Source organism: Saccopteryx bilineata, chromosome 3 (genome assembly GCF_036850765.1).
Source record: "Saccopteryx bilineata isolate mSacBil1 chromosome 3, mSacBil1_pri_phased_curated, whole genome shotgun sequence".
NCBI lineage: Eukaryota > Metazoa > Chordata > Mammalia > Chiroptera > Emballonuridae > Saccopteryx > Saccopteryx bilineata.
This window is the reverse complement of record NC_089492.1, coordinates 201152656-201172733: the sequence shown is the minus strand read 5'-3', so window position 1 is coordinate 201172733 and position 20078 is coordinate 201152656. Positions and strand designations below refer to the sequence as shown.

The window sequence follows — 20078 nt, the reverse complement described above, 5'->3', positions numbered from 1 at the left end:
CAATTTATTTGCATTTTAGTCATTTTGCCATTTGTATTGCTACTTTAAAACAATTTTGTGAAGAAGCAAATGTTGAATACAAAAAGCTTTTAGGATATTGAGAAGTTAGATGGCTTGCTCTAACACCTGCTATAGAGCGTGTTCTACAATTATTTGAGCCTCTCTGTTCATATTTTTTAAGTTTAGACAAATGTCCTAAAATTCTGGAATTGTTTATCAATAATAAAATATCTGAGATATTAATGTGTTTTGTACATAATCAAGCATCTATTTTTCACAAAACGATTCAAAAGATTGAAGGTGAACACATTTCAGCTATGGAAGTTAGTCTTATTTTGAATGACTTTATCCTTCAATATAAATCTCATTTTGAAGAAAAATTTCTTACTTTAATTATCAAGAGAAAATTGTCAGACTTAAAGGAATCAAATCCAGGCATAACAGAAAAGTTTATCAAAGAAGTGAAGAATTTTTACCAGACATGTTTTTAATATATCAAAGAATGGTTTGAAACAAATATCATGAGAAATAACAGTTTTCAATGGTGTTTTTTGACTTCATTGCAAGTATATTGGACAGATATTGAATCTTGTAGAGTTTTTATCTAAAGAAATGCCAGACATCAAAATAGGCGACAACTGTCTCTTTGAAGAAATTAGAAGACTGAATGTATATTTAAATTCAGAAAAGTTAATATGAGAAAATGAACACATTGAAATTGATAAAAGATGGGTGGAAATATTCAGCCATTTAAAAAATGAACATATTCCATCAAAAATTTATTTATTCTTGTTCAATTTACATTGTAAATTGAACCTAATGCAGCAGGTGAAAGAAGTTTTTCAGTTGCTAATGATTTTTGTATAAGTGAGAAATCGAGATTGAATGTTGATACTCTAGCTGCAGCACTTGCTGTAAAATTCAATATAAAAGATATTTTTTGTTCAGATATTTCCAATATATTGTTACAAAATGATACATTGACAAAAAAATTTATTCAATGGAAAAGTTCTCATTTACATAATATTATCTAAATGAGTACTTTTCTTACAATTATTATTAAAAATTGATAGGCATGTAAGCATAATTATAGATTACAAATGTTTTTATTATGCATTTATCATAATGTAGTATTGTTGCAATGAATAAAATGTTTCTTTTATTTACAATATTGTGTTCTTCAATTTATTTTTGTCCTCTTTTTCATTGCAAAAAAAGTTGGTCACCTTAAAAGTGCCTCAACTACGAGTTGATGCTTCTCATCTCTTTCCCTTGCCCTCAGTTTTTTGTTTTGTTTTGTTTGTTTGAGAGAGAGGCAGGGAGAGGGAGACTGGAACATGCAACTATTCCTGTATGTGCTGGGACCCGGCTGGACCCAGCAACCTCTGCGCTTGGAGAGGGTGCTCCAACCAACCCAGCTACCTGTTTTCTAACCTGAAAAATGAGGTTATGGTACTTCTAAGACTACCAGGAAGCTTAAGACATTGAATATAGCACTTAAAAACGCCCTATAGACGTAAAGGGCTGCACACTGTTATTCCCTTTCACTCCTCCTCCTCAGGGGCCTTCCTCCTCCCCCGCCTGCCTCCTCCCCCACTTTCCTCCGCCCTCTTCCTCGTCCTCCCTCCTGATCCACCCGCTGCCCTCCCTCCTGCTCCACCCGCCGGAAGCCTGAGCCTGGCCCTGCGGCACCTCCCGGGCGGGCAGCGCACAGCCTTCGGCACTCAGGACGGTAACCGCGCGCGACCCGGCTGGGCAGTACTTGGCCTGCGGGGGACGGAGGCCATCGATCCGACGCGGGCGGGTTTGGGGTCCCCCGTCCCTGGTTTGGGGTCCACCTTCCTGTCTGCGGTGACCACACCACCCCCGCCCGCCAGCCGGCACCCAGCGGTCTTGTTCTGACTGTGACTGGGGTACCTCCGCACGTCCCCTCCTGGAGGGTCGCGCTCCTTCCCCAGGAGGGCGGTGTATCAGTATTCTGAACTCCTGAGCTTCTTGAGGTTTCTTTTAACCCCGACTTCAGGGGTTGGCCGAGTGAACTCCCTGCCCCCTTCTGTAACTGATCTCTGGTTCAGGCCCTGCAAGTTACAGGAACCTGGGAAGCTGTAGGGCTTCCAGTGCCTTGCACCCTCTGCGGGGTTTTCTGCTTAGAGTAGGACCCTATCCTGCAGGCCTTTTCAGAACCTTCTCGGCTTAGAGCCTGGCTAGCCGGGGGACCAGGGACTAGTGACTGACCGTAGAGAGGCAGATGTATGCTTAGGACTGCATTAGCCTCGACCACCAGGAACACAGTCTGTGATCTGCCCACAACGGCCAGGGTTTCTGCTGCTAGGGTCCAAGTCTCCTCCCAGCTCTACCCCTTTCCAGAGAAGCCCTTCCTAAAAGGTTCCCAGTGTGGGGTGGTTTCCTGTTTCCCCTTCTTCGGGTTATTCTCTGACCTATATACTCTGGAATAGGAGACAGAGGAGTCACAAGGGTGAATAATGAACTCATATTTCAGAAATCATTTAGTCCTGTCCTCATCAGATTGTGTGCTTGGAGCCCCCACCCACACAACAACAGTCCAGCAAAAGTGCTTGATTTTCTTCCTCAACTATGTTACCTCCTGTGGCAGCAACTTCTACTTCTGGGCTCCTCTGTTTTATCTTACATTGAAACTTACGATGTGTGTTCTCTGTAGCTTTGCCCTGTTGGCCTGAGAGTGCTACCCATGGGGGCCATTGGACAGAGAAGGAGCAGTCTTTTCCAGGCAAAGATGGTCGCCTGCGTGCTCATCAGTCCATTTCCTCACACTGACACATGCCGTTCCTCTCCTTTGTTCCTGGGCGTTTGTCCAAATCCTTCATAAAGTGCAGAGCCCAGTGCCCCGGATGTGATGTAGTCCAAGCCACCTAGGGACGGCGTTCCACAGATGTTTTCTGTCTGTCCTTATAGCCTGCCCGCCCCGTCTGTGTCTTCTGCCCTTGGCCGCTCCTTGGGCAGTTCAGTTGCCTCCTTTCCTTTAGTCTAGTCCTTTGCATTGGCCAGGGATGGTCTCCCTCTTACTCCAGGGTCCTGGGCGGTTTGCATTGACTCTAACACTTGCCACAGTTACAGAAATTACTCCCCTTATGGAAGGTATTGCTAGCCCCTGAACTTCTTACCTTGGTTCTGTTTTGTGAAACACTGGGCCTGCTTTGCTTCCTGATGCAGTTGACTTTTGGAATTACCTAGATTTTACTTCTTTGACATGCACCCAGTTTGCCTGAGACAGTTCAAGCTTATGCGCATTGCCCATCAAATTATTAATAGTATTTGCTTCCACTCTCAAAAGGTTCATGACTTAGATGACTAAACTTGTCTGCCTCTAAGTTGGATGTATTTGTATTCGAAGGCAGAGACTTGCATAGGCTGGAGTGGTATCATATCTGTAGTCTGGAAAACCAGAGTTCCTCTAGGTCAATACTAACTCATACCTTTCCATACAGATGGGAAACTTCAAGTAGCTTTGCCCCTGGAGGACAGGGGTTCCCTCTTGCCTAGCACAGAATGGTCCACAGTGGCCCTGAGAGTTACTGTACATTTAGTCAGACTCATCCCAAAGGTACTGTGGGCTTCAAGATCAGAGCCCTGAATTTACAACTATGAACCTGAGGCAGAGAAAGATGCCCAGGGCAGAGGAAGATGCCTAGAGCTCAAGCCCAGCTCCTTGACATGGTACCTGATTTCTGGGACTCCAGCTGACATGGCAGTGTGATCAAAGCTAGGCCTGAGGTGCCCTTGGACACCCTCCCACCACACTCCAATCAGAAATCTTTGAGTCCACATGGCCAAGGGAAAGGAGTATTACGGTCAGCGTGTCAGCACTTCAAACTACTCCTCTAAGATTAGGCTGAGAGGGAGGGCACTGGTTTTCAAGTAGGACAACCAACTGCCCTAATTTGCGTGGTACTGAGGGGTCACCTGGACCATCGGACTTTCAGTTTTAAAATTAGGAAAGTCCTGGAAAGACTGAGATGAGTTAGTCATCCTGTTCTTAACACTGGCTGCACACCAGCTGGAGCTTCTCATTTAGAGATTCTAATTTAATTGATTCAGATAGGTCCCAGGTAGAAATATTTTTGTAAAGATCCCAAGTGATTCTAACAAATGACCAGAGTTGAGAACCACTGGGTTATAGGCAACATGACTAAATGACCTTTGAAGATGCTTCTTTTTTGAGCAGAAGTGGGCACAAACATCTCTCAAAAGGGTTTATGACCAAGTATGGTGGTCTTCTCCTTATCAAAAGAGATATCACAGTGGCAGTTACTTTTATTGCCAGTATCTTTCCCCGACAAAGGCCTGGCCTTCTTCCTCACTAGAGAAAAACAAGCTATCTTTCCCAGCATGCTCTGATACCCCCTCTCCTATGGTAATAAGTCAGTGGAATTACCTCATTTTGATTGGAGGGTTTATGATTTGCTAGTCCCAGTTGAAGTTAGCATGAGAGCCGAAGCAGGTGTCCAGTATTCTGGTCTGGGACACTGAGCCGTGGGTGGTGATCCGAGAGCTAGCTGATGGGCTGTGTACACTGCTGCTTGCCCATGGGGTGCTGGAGAAACAGACTAGCTTCCTCTGCACTGTCCCCTTTGTAGACCTCCAGGATCATGTGGTACGTCAGCACCAGGGGGCTGGCTCCCCACATCGACTTTGAGGGGGCTCTCTTCTCTGGCTATGCACCTGATGGGGGCCTCTACATGCCCGAGAAGCTCCCACAGCTGAGCAGTGAGACCCTGCGTCAGTGGAGCGCGCTTTCCTACCCCAGCCTGGTGACGGAGCTGTGTGCTCTCTTCATTGGCCCTGAGCTCATTCCAAGAAATGATTTAAGTGGTGAGCATGCCTATTCCACTTCCACTTCTCCCACCAACCAAAATAATCTGCAGGGAATTGTTTTTTCTTTAGTTTATTTTTAAAACACGTTTTCAAGACTAGTAGCTTAAATGTTGGGATTTTTTCTTTCCTGCTTATAAGGGACACGGACCCTCCGATTGCTGTTTTATTTCCTTGAGTGGTAATTCCAGAGGGATTTTGAGTTTGTCCTGAATCAGCTGGTCTCAAACTGTGCCATGCCCATGAGTTCCCCTCAGAGGTCTCATTAAAATGTAGGTTCTGATCCAGTAGATCTGGGCGTGAGCCTGAGAAACCTGCATTCCTATCATGTGTCCAGAATGACACCGGTGCTGCTGGTCCATGGATCAGATACATGATGTCATAACGTAATGTTGAGAGTTTGGGGTAGGTGCAGAAGAGGACCGCTCAAAAATGTGGTCCAATGACCAGTGCTGATGGTGTTGCCTGGACGCATAGTAGGATTCTCAGATCTCCTCAGACCTGCTGAACTAGAGTCTCCATTTTAAGATCCCAGGCGATTAGTTTGCCATTTAATGTTTGAGTAGTGTCGTTCTAGGCTGCCCTGCCTCAGGTAGAGTTGTGTGCTCACCCTCACAAGGTTCTGTCATGACAGGTGTGAGATTTAGTAATGCAACAAACAAACAGTATCCTGTCTTTAAGAAGAAACATTGGAAGAGATGAGACATTGATCTGTTTGTCACATACCTTTAATTGAATCCTCTACAGGAATGCAAGGTCACAGGAAATCCAAAGATGTTCATAAAATAAAAATTTTAAAAAGCAAACCAAAGTTTTACAATGCCATTACTGTTCTCTGGGGAAATCACCATGAGGCCTATCAACAGCCCAATTGCTTCATGTCTTTCCAGATTTTCTCTAAGATTATACAATTATATTCATGTATGATGTCTTTTGGGATGAGAATTGGCACACTTTTTATCCTGTAGCAGAGATAAAACTTCAAAAGTGTGAAGAAATTGAGAGAGAACTGGAGGGGAAAACATAATAAAGCCCTTCACCCCCTCTCCCTGCAGATCTGATCCACCGGGCCTTCCGCAGATTCCACTACAGAGAAGTGGTCCATCTGTCCAGGCTGAGGAGTGGGCTGAATGTGCTCGAGCTCTGGCATGGGGTCACGCACGCTTTCAAGGACCTGTCCCTGTGCTGCACAGCACAGTTTCTGCAGTACTTCCTGGAGAAGAGGGAGAAGCACGTCACTGTGGTTGTAGGTGTGTGCCTTGGGAGTGCACAGTGAAGCCTGTAGGGCCCCAGCTTGGTGGGATCCACCCACAGGATGTTCTCTGCTGATGTTTCTTTGGGAGTGTGTTACCGGCTCTTCTAGAGCAGGGCTCTTCACCTTTTCTTCTGTCATGGTCTCAAATACAGGCACCTTCTCAAAATAATATTTTTAAGTATACGAAATATATAAGATTATGTGGTTCCAAATTCACAGATGCCCTGAATTCTCTCCATGGGTTCCTTGGTGGTCCCTACCCTCAGAGTGTAATAGTAGGTATTGCCCTATTTGGCAACAGTTGCTTTAGGGACCACATTTTTTCCTTTTCTATCTCCCTTGTTCTAAAGGGGAGGGACACAGGACTTTTTTCTTCCCATCTAGGAACTTCTGGGGACACAGGCAGTGCTGCCATCGAGAGTGTTCAAGGGGCAAAGAACATGGACATCATTGTTCTACTGCCCAAGGGCCACTGCACGAAGGTCCAGGAGCTGCAGATGACCACGGTGCTGAGCGAGAACGTCCATGTATTTGCAGGTGAAGGTTGGCTCCCAGGCTCGGTGGCCTGCTCTGGGAGACAGGCTGGAACAAAACTGGTTATTGACTAGTACCACCCTCTCTCTTCCTCTTGTTCCCTTCCTCCCTTTCTTGAACAGTCATATCTCGAGATTGGTAAGAGGCCTTGGCTTAGCTCTGGGCAGATTCTTGGCTACATGGTCTCATAAACCATTAGAGGTGGCAGATGCATAAACCAGCAGTGACTATACAAACTAGGAAGTGCAGATTGAAACACACCCCACAGAACATTACTTCCACACAGGTTCAACCTGCTAGTGCGCTGTGTATATGCAGCGACCGAAAACCATGCCCTGAGCCAAGTGACCTGGGTTTTTTTTCCCTCCAGGGCACTGAAGTTTAGAGGGAAAAAATGTGTTAAACAATTATTTCAAAAGAATGTGTCATTATAGGTTGACAGTTCATGCTCTTATAGCATGGAAAGGACTAAGCCATGAGCTTGGTTAGCAGGTATATTTAAAGTAGCAAGCTACTTAGAGGCACTCATTGCTGGTGATGCCCCTTGAGCCACATCACAAAGCGTAGCACTTTGAGAAAGGCAAGAAACCATCTCCTTTAATGTCAGGCCATCTATTCCAAATGGATTTAATCTTTATGGAGATTAAGAATGGAGAAAGAGGGGGTGAGTGTTTATTGTCACCTCTCATATCCCACAAGACTCCAGGTAGCCTCAAGAAGGGGTCTTGGTGAGGTTTTGTACACTACGGTCTTGGGTAAGCTGTCCAGGCATCCTGGCTTGGTTTGGTTACTTCTCTGGCAGGACATCTCCTGTGGCAGAAGACATTCCTTCTACAGCTGTCCTGTCCTTCTGGTATAACACCAAGTTAGTTTTTCAGGAGCAATAATGCAGTGAAGACAAACCTCTCCCATGGGAGTAGCAAGAATATCCTTTGTCTAATTTGTTCAAGGGCGAGAGGAAAGCTCCCTGTGCTCTTTCTTCAGCGAGTGCGCACACATTCAGGTGAGGAGATCATGGGTTGGCTAATGCAGCTGTTGGCAGAGTCTTACACGTTAGTCTTGCTAGTTGTCCATCACTGGCTGCATTTTCCTGTAGTCTTTGCAAAATTTTAATGCGTAAAGTTCAGGTTCCTGAGGATCCCTGTATTACCCCAAGCACCAAAATTGCTAGTTGTAGAACTAGGATCATCTTTTCCTAGAATCAAAACAGAGTAGCTTTTTTGTACTTCTGTCCTGCTGCCTCCGCCCCCTCACTTTGTATAGATATTGAAGGCTTTTTACTGGAGGGTGTGCGTGGAAGCTTCATTCTTGGTGGTGACTTGAAGAATGGTGCCCATTTGCAAAATAGTAACAGAAAAGTAGGTGGTGATGAATATAGTTTGTTAGAAATGTGTCAGTGCTTGAGTTCAAGGGACATTTCTGTTTCATACATGTTCTGAGCTTTAAGACAGTGAGGCGACAGACTTAACACTCCTTCTTTCTAAACATCACGGTTCGAGTTCTTTCTTTCCTTTCTAGAATCTTCTGATTTGGTTGCCAGGAGGATGTGTGTTAGTTCAGGAACAGTGAATATGTATTTTCTTTTAGACTGGTGAGCTCAGGGAGTAGGGGTGGATCACCTGGGTTGCTATGTGTTTTGTAAGTCATTAATTTGCATACATATTGCATGTGTGGTTCTTCTTAAGTACAGAATAATTGGCACATGCTAGTTATATATTATTTGGGATGGTTTTGGCTGAAAGGAACAGACTATCCAACTCAGACCAGCTTGAACAAGAATATGCTCTGGTTTCCAGAGGTGGGTGGGCTCTTCCTGACTGGCTGACTCAGTGATTCAGCAGTACCTTCAGGGACCCAATTCTAAGACCCATTCTTCTTGAGGCCTTTGATGGTCACTTGAGGTAACCAGGTTTCTCTCTTCCTGTGGCTTTTTCTGAAAAGCCATAAGTCTTCTCCTGAAACACGAGCACACATTCCTAGTGGGCATGGTTTTAGAATCACCGCCAGACCTCACTACTGTTGCACAGTGGGGGAGGCAGAATGTCAGTAACCTCACTGTGTATGGGACACTTCTCCCAGTAAGTCTCACCCCGCTCTCCTGCAAATTAGGAGATGTACATCCAGGTTTCAGATATGAGGTCAATATCGCTTGATTGCTTATTGATCGAGGGTAGAGAATACAGCTTGTACTAGTAGCCAGTTCTCTCCTAAATGTACCCAATAATTCATCCATAGCTAAAGTGTGTACATACCCAACTCAGAGAGAAGTTCTGCCCATGCCAGCTTAGGAGCAGAGAACAGAACACCCACCTTATAATCTAGCTTTTCTGTTTTCTTTCTTTCTTTTTATTTTTGTTCTACTTTTCTTTGGCTTTTTTTTTTGGTGGGGGGGGGGGGTCATTGCTCTGCTTTTTTTACTTATTCCTTTCTGTCTCTGTTTTTTCCATCCTTGAGACCTAAACAAGAAAAGAAGGGCAGAGCCCATGCATTAGTGACTTCCCCCACTAACTCCTGGTGGAGGACCGTGGAGTCAGCCCCTCACTATCGTACTACCTGACAAGCCATTCCTTCTTACTCCCAGAGAGTGGGGGAGGTGGGCATGGATACCAGCAAGAATTGTTTCTTCCATATCCCAAAAAGGTGGCATTTTATATCTTATTTTATATCATGGTAGAAACATTGGACACATGACCACAAGAATATGAGACACGGTTTCTATCCTTGAGGAGCTTAATATTGAGTGTAGGGAGCCAGGCCAATCCACAGTGAAGAAACCAAGGCTAAGCCAGAGTCCCAACTGGATGGGTTTAGCCCAGGAGGGCCTTGTGGAAGCAGCGCTGACGGCCTGGGTCCTTCATGCTCCTGATGGCTGCCCTCTCCGCTCTCCCCTGGCAGTGGAGGGAAACAGTGATGAACTTGATGAACCAATCAAGGCCGTGTTTGCGGACATAGCTTTTGTCAAGAAGCACAATCTGATGAGCCTGAATTCAATCAACTGGTCCCGGGTCCTCGTGCAGATGGCCCACCACTTCTTTGCTTACTTCCAGTGTGTGCAGTCCTTAGATACACACCCGCTTCCGGTCGTGGAGGTGGTTGTGCCAACAGGGGCCGCCGGTAACCTTGCAGGTAAGGAGACTCCTGGGCAGACACAGGCTTTCTGGAAAAACCTCTGCATCCCCAGTCCTTTCCACTACCCTTGGCCCACCACTGAGCGAAGACTAAGCCATAGCGCTGAAGGTGTTGGGACACTATGCAAAGGAAGCTCGCCCAAACCTCCCAACTTCCCGGGGGGACAGCAGCCTCTTGCAGGGGTGGAATGGTGGGTGAACCCTGACATCCTCTGATGCCCTAGCTTGTCAGAGTGTGGAGAGATGAGGTCAAGGTTCAGCCACTGTGCTCAGCTGGCAGTGCCCTCTTTGGGAAATACGGACTTTGCCCCTAGCCCCGGCTGGCACAATGTGCTTCTAATCTTGGAAACTACCCAGAGACCTGGAAAGTGGAAAGAGTTCTGGACTTGGGTTCTGGCCTGTTCTATCCCTTATGAGTTGGACAGCTGTGGGCGGTCCCTTAGACTCAGATTCTCACGTATGAAAGGGACAGTGGGTCACTTACCATATCTCTCAGGGCTGCTGTGAGGTTCACATAAGATTATTTTGTTTATATGTGACCTTTGTACAGCTGCATGATATAAAACTCATTTTCTATAATGATAGTTAACATTTACCAGGCACTAACTATACAGCAGGCATTGCTCTAAGACAGCGGTTCTCAACCTGTGGGTTGCGACCCCAGCGGGGTCGCCTAAAGCCATCGGAAAGTACATAATGCATATCAGGTATTTACATTCCGAATCATAACTGTAGCAAAATTAGAGTTATGAAGTAGCCACCAAAATTATCTTTTGGTTTGGGGTCACTGCAACATGAAGAACTGTATTGCGGGGTCACAGCATTAGAAAAGTTGAGAAGCACTGCTCTAAGAGCTGTTCATGTATTAATGTATTTAATTCTCATGTGTGCCTAGGACCATGATGGCCAACCTTTTTAATAAAAACCACCCACTTTTGCAGTGCTGGTCAACCTGGTCCCTCCCGCCCACTAGTGGGAGTTCCAGCTTTCATGGTGGGCCAATCACGCCGCACCGTTTGGTTGCTACCGCCCACCATGAAAGCTGAAACTCCCATTAGGTCAGGAAGGACTGAAAAAAGTGGGCAGTTTTTATAAAAAAGTTTGCCATCACGGGCCTAGGAAGAGGACAGTAGTGTTATTCCCATTGTGTAGTGAGGAAGCTGAGGCACAGAGAAATTAGTTGGCTTCCCCCATCTCCACACTGGTCAGTAGCAGAGCCCAAGGGACAGTGCAGCAGCAGCTACCAGGCCACCCCCTCACAGACGTTACTATATCTGGTGGCTCTGTCAGCAGGTGCCAGTGCGGTGGCTCAGGTGAGACTATGCAGGCATCTTAGTGATCAGGAGTCTTCCTGACTTCTTCCACATTTAGGCAGATGACTCAGCCTTCTCCACCAACCCCAGGAGAAGCCACCATGCCCCTCATGTGCCTTCTCCTCTGATATCCTGGTCCCACTGCAGTGTCTGCACGGGAATGCACAATAGCAGAGGGTCTTCTATCCCAGCTCTGTCAGGAACCAGCTGTTTGACCTTATGCTCCTCAACCCTCCTGAGCCTTCATTTCTCCTCATTCATAGAAGGATAATTGTGGCATTTCCATGAGGATTAAATGAAATAACGTGAAAATGCTTTGAAAAATTAAGAGTAATATTGGGTTGGTGTGGTTATCCTAATTTCTAACCAATCATTCATGGAAGTATGCAGGGGTGAGCAAAGTAGGTTTACAGTTGTAATATAAAAAATATGACAATAGTTAATAAATAATACAATAATGAGCTTTTTGTGTACTCACACCTGTAAACCTACTTTTGCCCATAACTGTATAAAACCTTCATAAACTGTGTTACCTCCTGGGTTCTTTGTGTCTCGGACCTGCTGTTAGGGTGGCCCCAGGCGCAGCTGCTGTGTCATCCCTTGGTGCCTCTCCAGAAGGTGCAGTCTGCAGCACTGGCCCTAGGAAGGCTGAGTCAGAGGGTATGAGCACGTGCTCTGGACTTAGACTTAGTTTGAATCTTTACTCTGTCACTCGGCAGGCTTTGGATGGATCATTTAAACTTCCCAGAATCTCCATGTTCTCTTGGCATCTGCTCCTGCTCTTTCCTTCTGTTTTATTATTTATTTATTTATTTATTTATTTATTTATTTATTTTGGTTAACAGCTTATTGGTATGTGATTCACATACCATAGAACTCATCAATTTAAAGTACACAGTTTAATAGTTTTTCAGTTCAGTATTCCAAGGGTTGTACAACCATTACCACACTCAATTTTAGAACATTCTCATTACTCTAAAACAGTGGTTCTCAACCTTTCTAATGCCATGACCCCGCAATACAGTCCTCATGTTGCTGTGACCCCAAACCAAAAAATAATTTTGGTGGCTACTTCATAACTATAATTTTGCTACAGTAATGATTCGGAATGTAAATACCTGATATGCATTATGTATTTTCCAATGGCTTTAGGCGACCCCGCTGGGGTCGCGACCCACAGGTTGAGAACCGCTGCTCTAAAAGGAAACCCTGCCCGCATTAGCAGTCACCCCCACCCTCTCACTCCCCCAGCTCTGGGAAGCCATTAATCTATTTGTAGATTTACCTATCCTGGAAATTTTATATAAATGGAATCATACAACCTGTGACCTTTATTGGTAATTCCTTTCACTTAGTATAATGTATCCACAGTTCATCCATATTGTTACTTCATTCTTTATTATGTCTAAATAATATCCTATTGTACGACTAGACCACAATCTGTTTATCCACTTATCAGTTAATAGACATTTGGATTGTTTTGACTTTTTTAGCTATTGTGAATAATGCTGCTATGAACGTTTGTGTATACTTTTTAGTGTGAACCTGTTTGTATTTATCTTGAGTGTATATATACCTAGGAAAAAATTTCTGGGTCCTATGGTACCTCTATGCTTAACTCTTTGACTGCCAGATCATTTTCCATCCCACCAGCAGTGTGTGAGGTTTTTGGTTCACTCACATCCTGGCTGAGATGTGGTACTGTCTGTCTTTTTGTGCTGGCATCCTGGGGGGTGTGTTCTGGTGTGTCACTGGTTTGGGTTTTCATTCCACTGGTGACTAATGATGCTGAGCATCTTCTCATGCGTTCATTCACCATGTGTGTGTCTTCTTTGGAGAAATATCTATTCAAGTCCTTTGCTCATTTTTGAATTGGGTAATTAGTATTTTTATTGTTGGGTTGTGAGAGTCCTTTATCTGTTCTCTTATCAGATGTATGATTGACAAGTCGTTTTTCTCATTCTCTGGGTTGTCTTTACAGTTTCTTGATAGTGTCCTTTGAAGCACAGAAGCTTCAAAAACATGAAAGTTTCTTAAATTGATGAAGTCCAGTTTATCTATTTTTCCTCTTTTTTGTTTGTTCGTGTCAAGCCTAAGCAACCATTGTTCTTATCCTCTCTTGCCTTAAGCCGGGTGCATTGCGCAGAAGATGGGTCTGCCCATCTGCCTGGCCGCAGCAGTGAACTGCAATGACATCATTCACAGGAGTGTCCAGCGAGGCGACTTCTCTCTGTCTGAGGCTGTCACACCAACTCTGGCATCAGCTATGGACATTCAGGTGGGACCTGCCTGTGGGTGGGGGGCTTGCAGGTCTGGCAGATGTTGATTGGGTGGGGGTAGACAAGGGCTGACATCACATTCACCCCCCCCCCCCCGGGCTCCTGCCTTTCTGCCCAGGTGCCTTACAACATGGAGAGGATTTTCTGGTTGCTATCTGGCTGTGACAGCTGGGTGACAAGAGCCCTCATGGAGCAGTTTGAAAGAACCCAAAGTGTGAGTCTACCTAAGGAACTGCAGAACAAGGTCAGTTACCACTCATACACCACAGAGAGAGGAAAGGGTGCAGCCCCAAGACCCACCCAGATTTGGGGTGTGAGAATCTGTTCAAGGATGGAGATGCCTGTTTCTTGAGCACCTGCTCTGAGCCTGGAGCTTGTGCGGTTCCTTTATATGGATTCATTGGTGGAGGAGAGGCAGTAGAGCGTACTAGCTGAGAGTCAGACAGGGCTCCATTCCAAGCCAGCTGTGACCCTTGGAACCATTTCTTAAATTTGGTGCCTCTGTTTCCTCATCTGTACAATGGGGATAATAAGAATGCTGATCTCATTGCCTTTATGAAGAGTTAAATCAAGTAAAACTTATTAACCACTTTGAATACTACCAGACAATATAGGGCTGAATATATTAACTATTATTATATAATTTTTATTGTTGTTTATTTCCAATGCTAACAACAACTGGAAGTCACTTGACAGAAACCATTGTCCTGTTAGGTTTCTTTTTTTTTTTTTTTAAAGGAGATAAAATTTTATCTCCTCAGAGTCAGAATCTAGTTGGGAGGGATTGCTTTTATTATAATGCCACCTTTTTTCTGCCACGTTCCCACCTAGTGGTCATCCAGGCTGTGGTCATCCCCAGGGACCAGCACCTCACTACCCCACATCAACTCTAATCATTACAAAGTTCATGTGGAGCTGGGATCTGCCCCTCCTAGCTTGCACACTGGCAGGCAGTCTGATTCCTGTACTTGAAGAGGAGCTTTGTTCATCCACTAAGCCTTCCTGATTCCTTTAGCTGTGTCTTTTCTGACATAACTTTGAGTGGTCAGTGTCCATCTTAAAGGGTTGTTTCCAGAAGTAAATACTGTCTTCTGGGCTTAGCTGCTCCCACAGAGCGGAGTGGAATCAATGTGCTTTTGGTGTTCCCCATCTTCTCAGTCTGGCTGCTGTGACAGACTGGGGTCTTAGAACCAACTCAGGTTCACCTCTCATAGTCCGGGTACAGGCGGAAGCCCAAGGTCAGGGTGTAGCACGAGGGGCTCTGCTGAGAGCCTTCTGCCAGGTTGCAGATGGCACCTTCTCGTGTCCTCACGTAGAAGAAAAAAGATTTAGCCCACTCTCTGGCCTTTTTTTAATAAAGACACTAATCCCATTCGTGAGGGTTCCACCCTCATGACCTGAATATCTCCCCAAAGCCCCACCTCCTAGTACCATCACATTGGGATTATGGTTTCAACACATGAAATTTGGGGTGACACACACATTCAGACCACAACACAAGCACAGGTCAACTTGATTAATGTTTTTTTTTGTTTTGTTTTTCTTTTCTTTTGTTTTCTTTTTATAGAGAGGGGGTTAGAGAGAGAGAGAGAGAGAGAAACAGGAAAGGAGAGAGATGAGAAACATCAACTCGTAGTTGTGGCACCTTAGTTCATTGATTCTCATAAGTGCATTGACCCAGGAGCTCCCGCTGAGCCAGTGACCCCTTGCTCAAGCCAGTGACCTTGGGCTTCAAGCCAGTGACCATGGGATCATGTCTATGGTCCCATGCTCAAGGCAGTGACCTCAGGATTTCAAACCTGGGTCCTCAGCATCTTATGTTGACCCTCTATCCACTGCACCATCTCCTGGTCAGGTGGTTAATGGTTTGTTTTGACTTCACTGTCTTTCTCCTCACATGGATGAGGTGCTCCATGAACACACAGTATTCCCTGGTCCTTCATTCTCTCCCTGGCTGTGCACAGAGAGGACACTTCATCCACTAGAATAGCATCCATTCAATCATTCATTCATTCACACATATATACTATGAGCCAGAAACTGTGCTCAGTGCCAGAGATAACAATATAAATAAAACACATTTCTTTTTTTTTTTTTTTTTACAGAGAGAGAGAGTCAGAGAGAGGGATAGATAGGAACAGACAGACAGGAATGGAGAGAGATGAGAAGCATCAATCATCAGTTTTTTGTTGTGACACCTTAGTTGTTCATTGATTGCTTTCTCATATGTGCCTTGACCGTGGGCCTTCAGCAGACCGAGTAACCCCTTGCTCGAGCCAGTGACCTTGGGTCCAAGCTGGTGAGCCTTGCTCAAATCAGATGAGCCCGTGCTCAAGCTGGTGACCTTGGGGTCTTGAACCTGGGTCCTCCACATCCCAGTCCAATGCTCTATTCACTGCGCCACTGCCTGGTCAGGCTAAAACATTTCTTGTCTTCCATGAGCCTTAACGGGACAGGCCACTATATAAACAATTTATCACACCCTCTGGCTTCTGTTGTCATCAGTATATATGCAAGGTGTTTGGCATATTGTAAGTATGCAATAAATTTTTGGAGAATGATCAAATAAGCCATCTACCTGGGAGGGACACTGAGAAGGGAGTTTTTTCTGTCTGACGGGAGCAGGGAGGCTTCCTGAGGAGCTGCCTCATAAGTTGGGAACAGGAAGGGGTTCTCACTCCCACAGGAGGGGCGCACCAGTGACAACGCACTGGGGATGTCGGCATGCCCTTAACTTAATCTTTGGTATTTTTGAGGTTGTTGAACCAAACTCTATATTTGCTGATTCATGAACCAAATTCTAACTAAGTTTTTGACCTGAAAGTCAAATACATTCTCCCCTTGAGTTGAGTGAATCAGTTTACAACTGGGAAACGTGGAGACACAGATTTTTCTCCGAGCTGAATTGAAGCCACTCAGTGTGAACATTTCACTCGAGTCTCATGTTCATCTGCCTTTCTCTCTGCTTCCCCTCAACCCTGATTTTCACCCCTCTGGCCCGGGACCTGTCAGCTTTCAGCGGTAATGACATCGGTGTCGGTGTCCGATGAGGCCATCACCCGGACCATGGCCCGCTGCTGGGAAGAGAACCAGTACTTGCTGTGCCCTCACTCAGCCGTAGCCGTGAGCTACCATTACCAGCAGATGCACAGGCAGACGCCCAGGTATGGCTGTGAGCACCTGAGTTCCTGGTGGGCCCACTGAGGAGGGAACAGCAGAGCGGCTGAGGGGCGGGAGGCACCAGTGGTGGTGGGCAGGGTTCAGAGCGGGGTCGCTAGGTGTCTGCCATATGAAAAAATGTGCCCTTCAAGGGGACCCTTTGGCTTTCAGGGGCCCTCTTTTTATCCAATCAAGAGAGACGAGAAGGTGAACAGATGGCTTTAATGAGCACAAGGAGTCCCCTGTGGAACTCTGCCCTAAGAGCCATGGTCCCAGAGAGGGTGTGTGATAGGTATCTCAGGAACAGTCCACTAAGAGGTGTTAGGTGAGCTAGGCCTTTAACAAGAAGCAGCAATTTGCTCAGCAGTCATGGTAGTGATAAGTTTAAGGTACCAAACACCTGTCTCTCTCTTTCTCTTCCAAGCCCCTTAACACTACCCTTATAACCTTCCCTGCTCCTCCTCTCTCCTTCCCTTCCCCTTTCTATACTGGTCCCTCCCTCAATTGTCTCCCGTCTACCCACATGTTTTACCTGCTCCACCCCCACAGCTCTCCCCGGTGTTGTCTGGCCCCTGCCTCTGCAGCCAAGTTCCCAGAAGCTGTCCTGGCGGCCGGGCTGACCCCACAAACTCCTCCGGAGATCTTAGCCCTGGAGAGAAAGGAGACACGCTGTACCCCAATGTGGAGGAGTGACAACTGGACGCTGATGCTTCGGGACAAAATTGAGGACATTGGCCGGCGGTGGCGGGATCACTTCCTGGATGCCTCAGAATAGCCAAGCAGGAGTCAGCTTCCTTTAGGCTTCAGACCTAGGGTGTGTGGCGGGGGGCTTTGCCCCCTGAGCTACCTTGCACACCTTTCCCCTGTGAGGAGTTGATGTGTAGGAGGTTCTCCAGAGGCCACTAGTGGGACCTGGAGCCAGCTGGCTTTGCTCCGTTCCATGGCCGCTCTGTGCTCTCACCATGGTGCTGGGTCTGGGTGTGGATGGCTGCTGGCACAGTGCATCCCCCAAAAGACAGTGGAGGGTCATCACTGCTGTGTGCGGGGCCTCGGGCACAGAGTCGACCTTGGCTCTAGGGTTTAGGACCCCAGACCCTGAATCTGTAAAGGTGGGGGTTCTGCACTCCATTAGCGCAGGCCTGGGACTCACAGTGTCCAAACCTGCTTATCCAGAGTCTTGGCCGGCCTTGTCAGAGGTTTCCACCCTGTCGAGATGTCAGAATCCCTAGCGTACAAGTGCACGACCAGTGTGAAGGCGACTCTGCCGCAGAATGATGGTACCACGGCTTGAATGGGCCCACTGAGGAGGGAACAGCAGAGCGGCTGAGGGGCGGGAGGCACCAGTGGTGGTGGGCAGGGTTCAGAGCGGGGTCGCTAGGTGTCTGCCATGTGGGAAAATGTGCCCTTCAAGGTGCAAGCTGAGTTACCTGCTTTATTAAACTGGGGCCTGGGTCACGTAGCAAGAAGCAGTGACTCCTCGCTGACCATTAAGTGAAGCCCAGAAACTTCCGTCTCCATAGGTACCATCATTATCACAATGCCCCAGAGAAATCAAATCAGTCTTTTCTCTGAAGACGTGACTCACGCTGTCCCCTCCCCATGCCTCTGACCCTATACTCGCCCCTGCGACACTTGCCCCTGCCACGGGACCCATCCCATAGGCTACTTCAGTCTTGGTTCCTGCGTCTTGTTTGCCATGGAGCTGGCCGCCTCAGCCCAGCTGGAAGTAAGGACTCCTGAGCTTGATCATTTGGACTTTGTTGACAAGTGAGCTTCCCCAGAGCAGAGAGCCTTCCTTCATAAGGGCAGGCTTTATGCCTCCTGCTGTTTCATGACCTAGCCCTGTGTTGTCCATTTCGGTGGCCACTAGCCAGCCATATGTGACTACTGAATACTTGGAATGTGAGTAGTATAACTAAGGAATCAGATTTTAAATTTTATTTAATTTTAACTAATTTCTATTTAAATGTCAAAACTGTTACTTGATTTCAGTTATTGGAAAAGTTTTAAATGTGGTTGGAAAACTGCTGGTATGTGAATCAGACTTTTCAGCTCTATAATTTAAGAAGTACATGAAATACATGTAAGTATATTTCCAGTGAAGTTAGTTACGCACTAAGAACATTGAGCTATGCCCCAATTGTAAAATACATATTGAACATGAAAGACTTCAAATGAAAAAAAAAAAACCACTAAGATATCTCATTAATAATTTTATATCAATTACATGTTGAAGGTAATATATATAATATATATTTTTTATTTAGAAAATTAAATTTAACCAGATGACATTGATCAGTAAGAGTACATAGGTTTCAGGTAAACACTTCTACAGCATTTGAACTGTGGATTCTGTTGAGGAGGGTAATAGTTTGATGTTTGGAGTTAAATAAAATGTGTTCCACAGTTTCCATTTATGAGGACATTTGCAGTTTTATAGGTGGCTCATATTGTACTTGTATGGGCAACAGTGGTTTGGAGTTCAGCCTTGCCTTTGTGCACACATGAACACACAGCACATAGTTGTGGGTTTAGTTTTACTGCTGGATTGAACTCCTGTGTTTTGGGGGCAGAGGGTGGTTACACAAACACAAATACCATAGGTGGATGTCCACACCAGCCTCATTCATTCCCTGCACGCTTGGGGGGGGTGGGGGGTGGGGTGAGGCAGGCGCCGCATGCAGGGAGATTTTGGGCCACTAGAGGGCGCTGTTACTACTCTGAGGGAGGCTGTGGGAGGACCCAGTGATTACCTGATCTCCAGAGCCGCCTTCCCTGGCCCTGGGTCTGGGCCTCGGCCTCGGCCTCAAGGTCTACAGGAGTTGGTTGCCCAGGCTGATGTCTGCATACCATCCCCCACATCAGAACATGCCAGCCCTACGTCTCCGTGGCGCCCAGGACTGAGGGGAGCCACCCTCTTACTGGGAAAGTTGGCACTGAAGCATGGCATTATTCAGCACGAAGGTGCTGGGCACACTGAGGATGGACAAAGTGGTCCTGAAGGGATGGGCATGGCACTCACACCCCACAGCCCTGGACGGTTCCTGAGAGACTTGAACATCCACAATAGCGTGTGTGGTGAGCGGGTTCATCTCTGGGGCCCAGTTTCCAGGTACAGTAGGCCCAATGCTTGGGGTCTTGGTGTGTTTAGAGGCCCATGAACATATTTGAGTTTCTTTAAAGGAAAAGCTGGGGTGCCTAGGGCCCACAGAAGTCATAACATGGCAGTGATGTCACCTAATACAGCAGCCTGGGGGGTGCATGCTGCTGTGGTCTGCACTGTGGGGAAGAAGGGTCCAGGGAGCTGGGGGGACTGTGCCAGGGTGGCAGCACCAGGGCGCAGAGGGGCTAAGACTGGAGCCTGGCCTGTAGTTCCCGGCGTCCGCACATCGTGTGTAGCTGGTCACATTTTGTGCAGTCTCCACACTTCCCCAGGCCGCGCCTTGCTCTGGGCCCCCGCCCTCTGCCCCCCACAGTTGCAGGAGGACTGGGGAGCGCAAGTGCACCTCTCCAGCTCTCCGCTAGGCGCCACTGCAGCCGTGCCCTCTGCCTCTGTCGC

At 46.6% G+C, this 20078-nt stretch overlaps 1 protein-coding gene across 2 annotated transcripts; it reads left to right on the top strand.

Annotated features, from left to right (window-relative positions):
- The first annotated feature begins 1610 nt into the window (after positions 1-1610).
- On the top strand, positions 1611-18942 carry THNSL2 (threonine synthase like 2). 2 transcript variants are annotated; one of them, XM_066268541.1, is made up of 9 exons: positions 1611-1732; positions 4617-4851; positions 5907-6101; positions 6491-6643; positions 9536-9766; positions 13211-13359; positions 13479-13604; positions 16373-16524; positions 17069-18942. In XM_066268541.1, the coding sequence occupies exons 2-9, from the start codon at positions 4629-4631 to the stop codon at positions 17292-17294; spliced, it is 1455 nt and encodes a 484-aa protein (XP_066124638.1). In that variant the 5' UTR covers positions 1611-1732; positions 4617-4628; the 3' UTR covers positions 17295-18942. The 2 variants fall into 2 exon arrangements, with proteins under 2 accessions (XP_066124638.1, XP_066124639.1); XM_066268542.1 differs by having other exon boundaries at positions 16944-17082.
- Positions 18943-20078: the final 1136 nt, after the last annotated feature.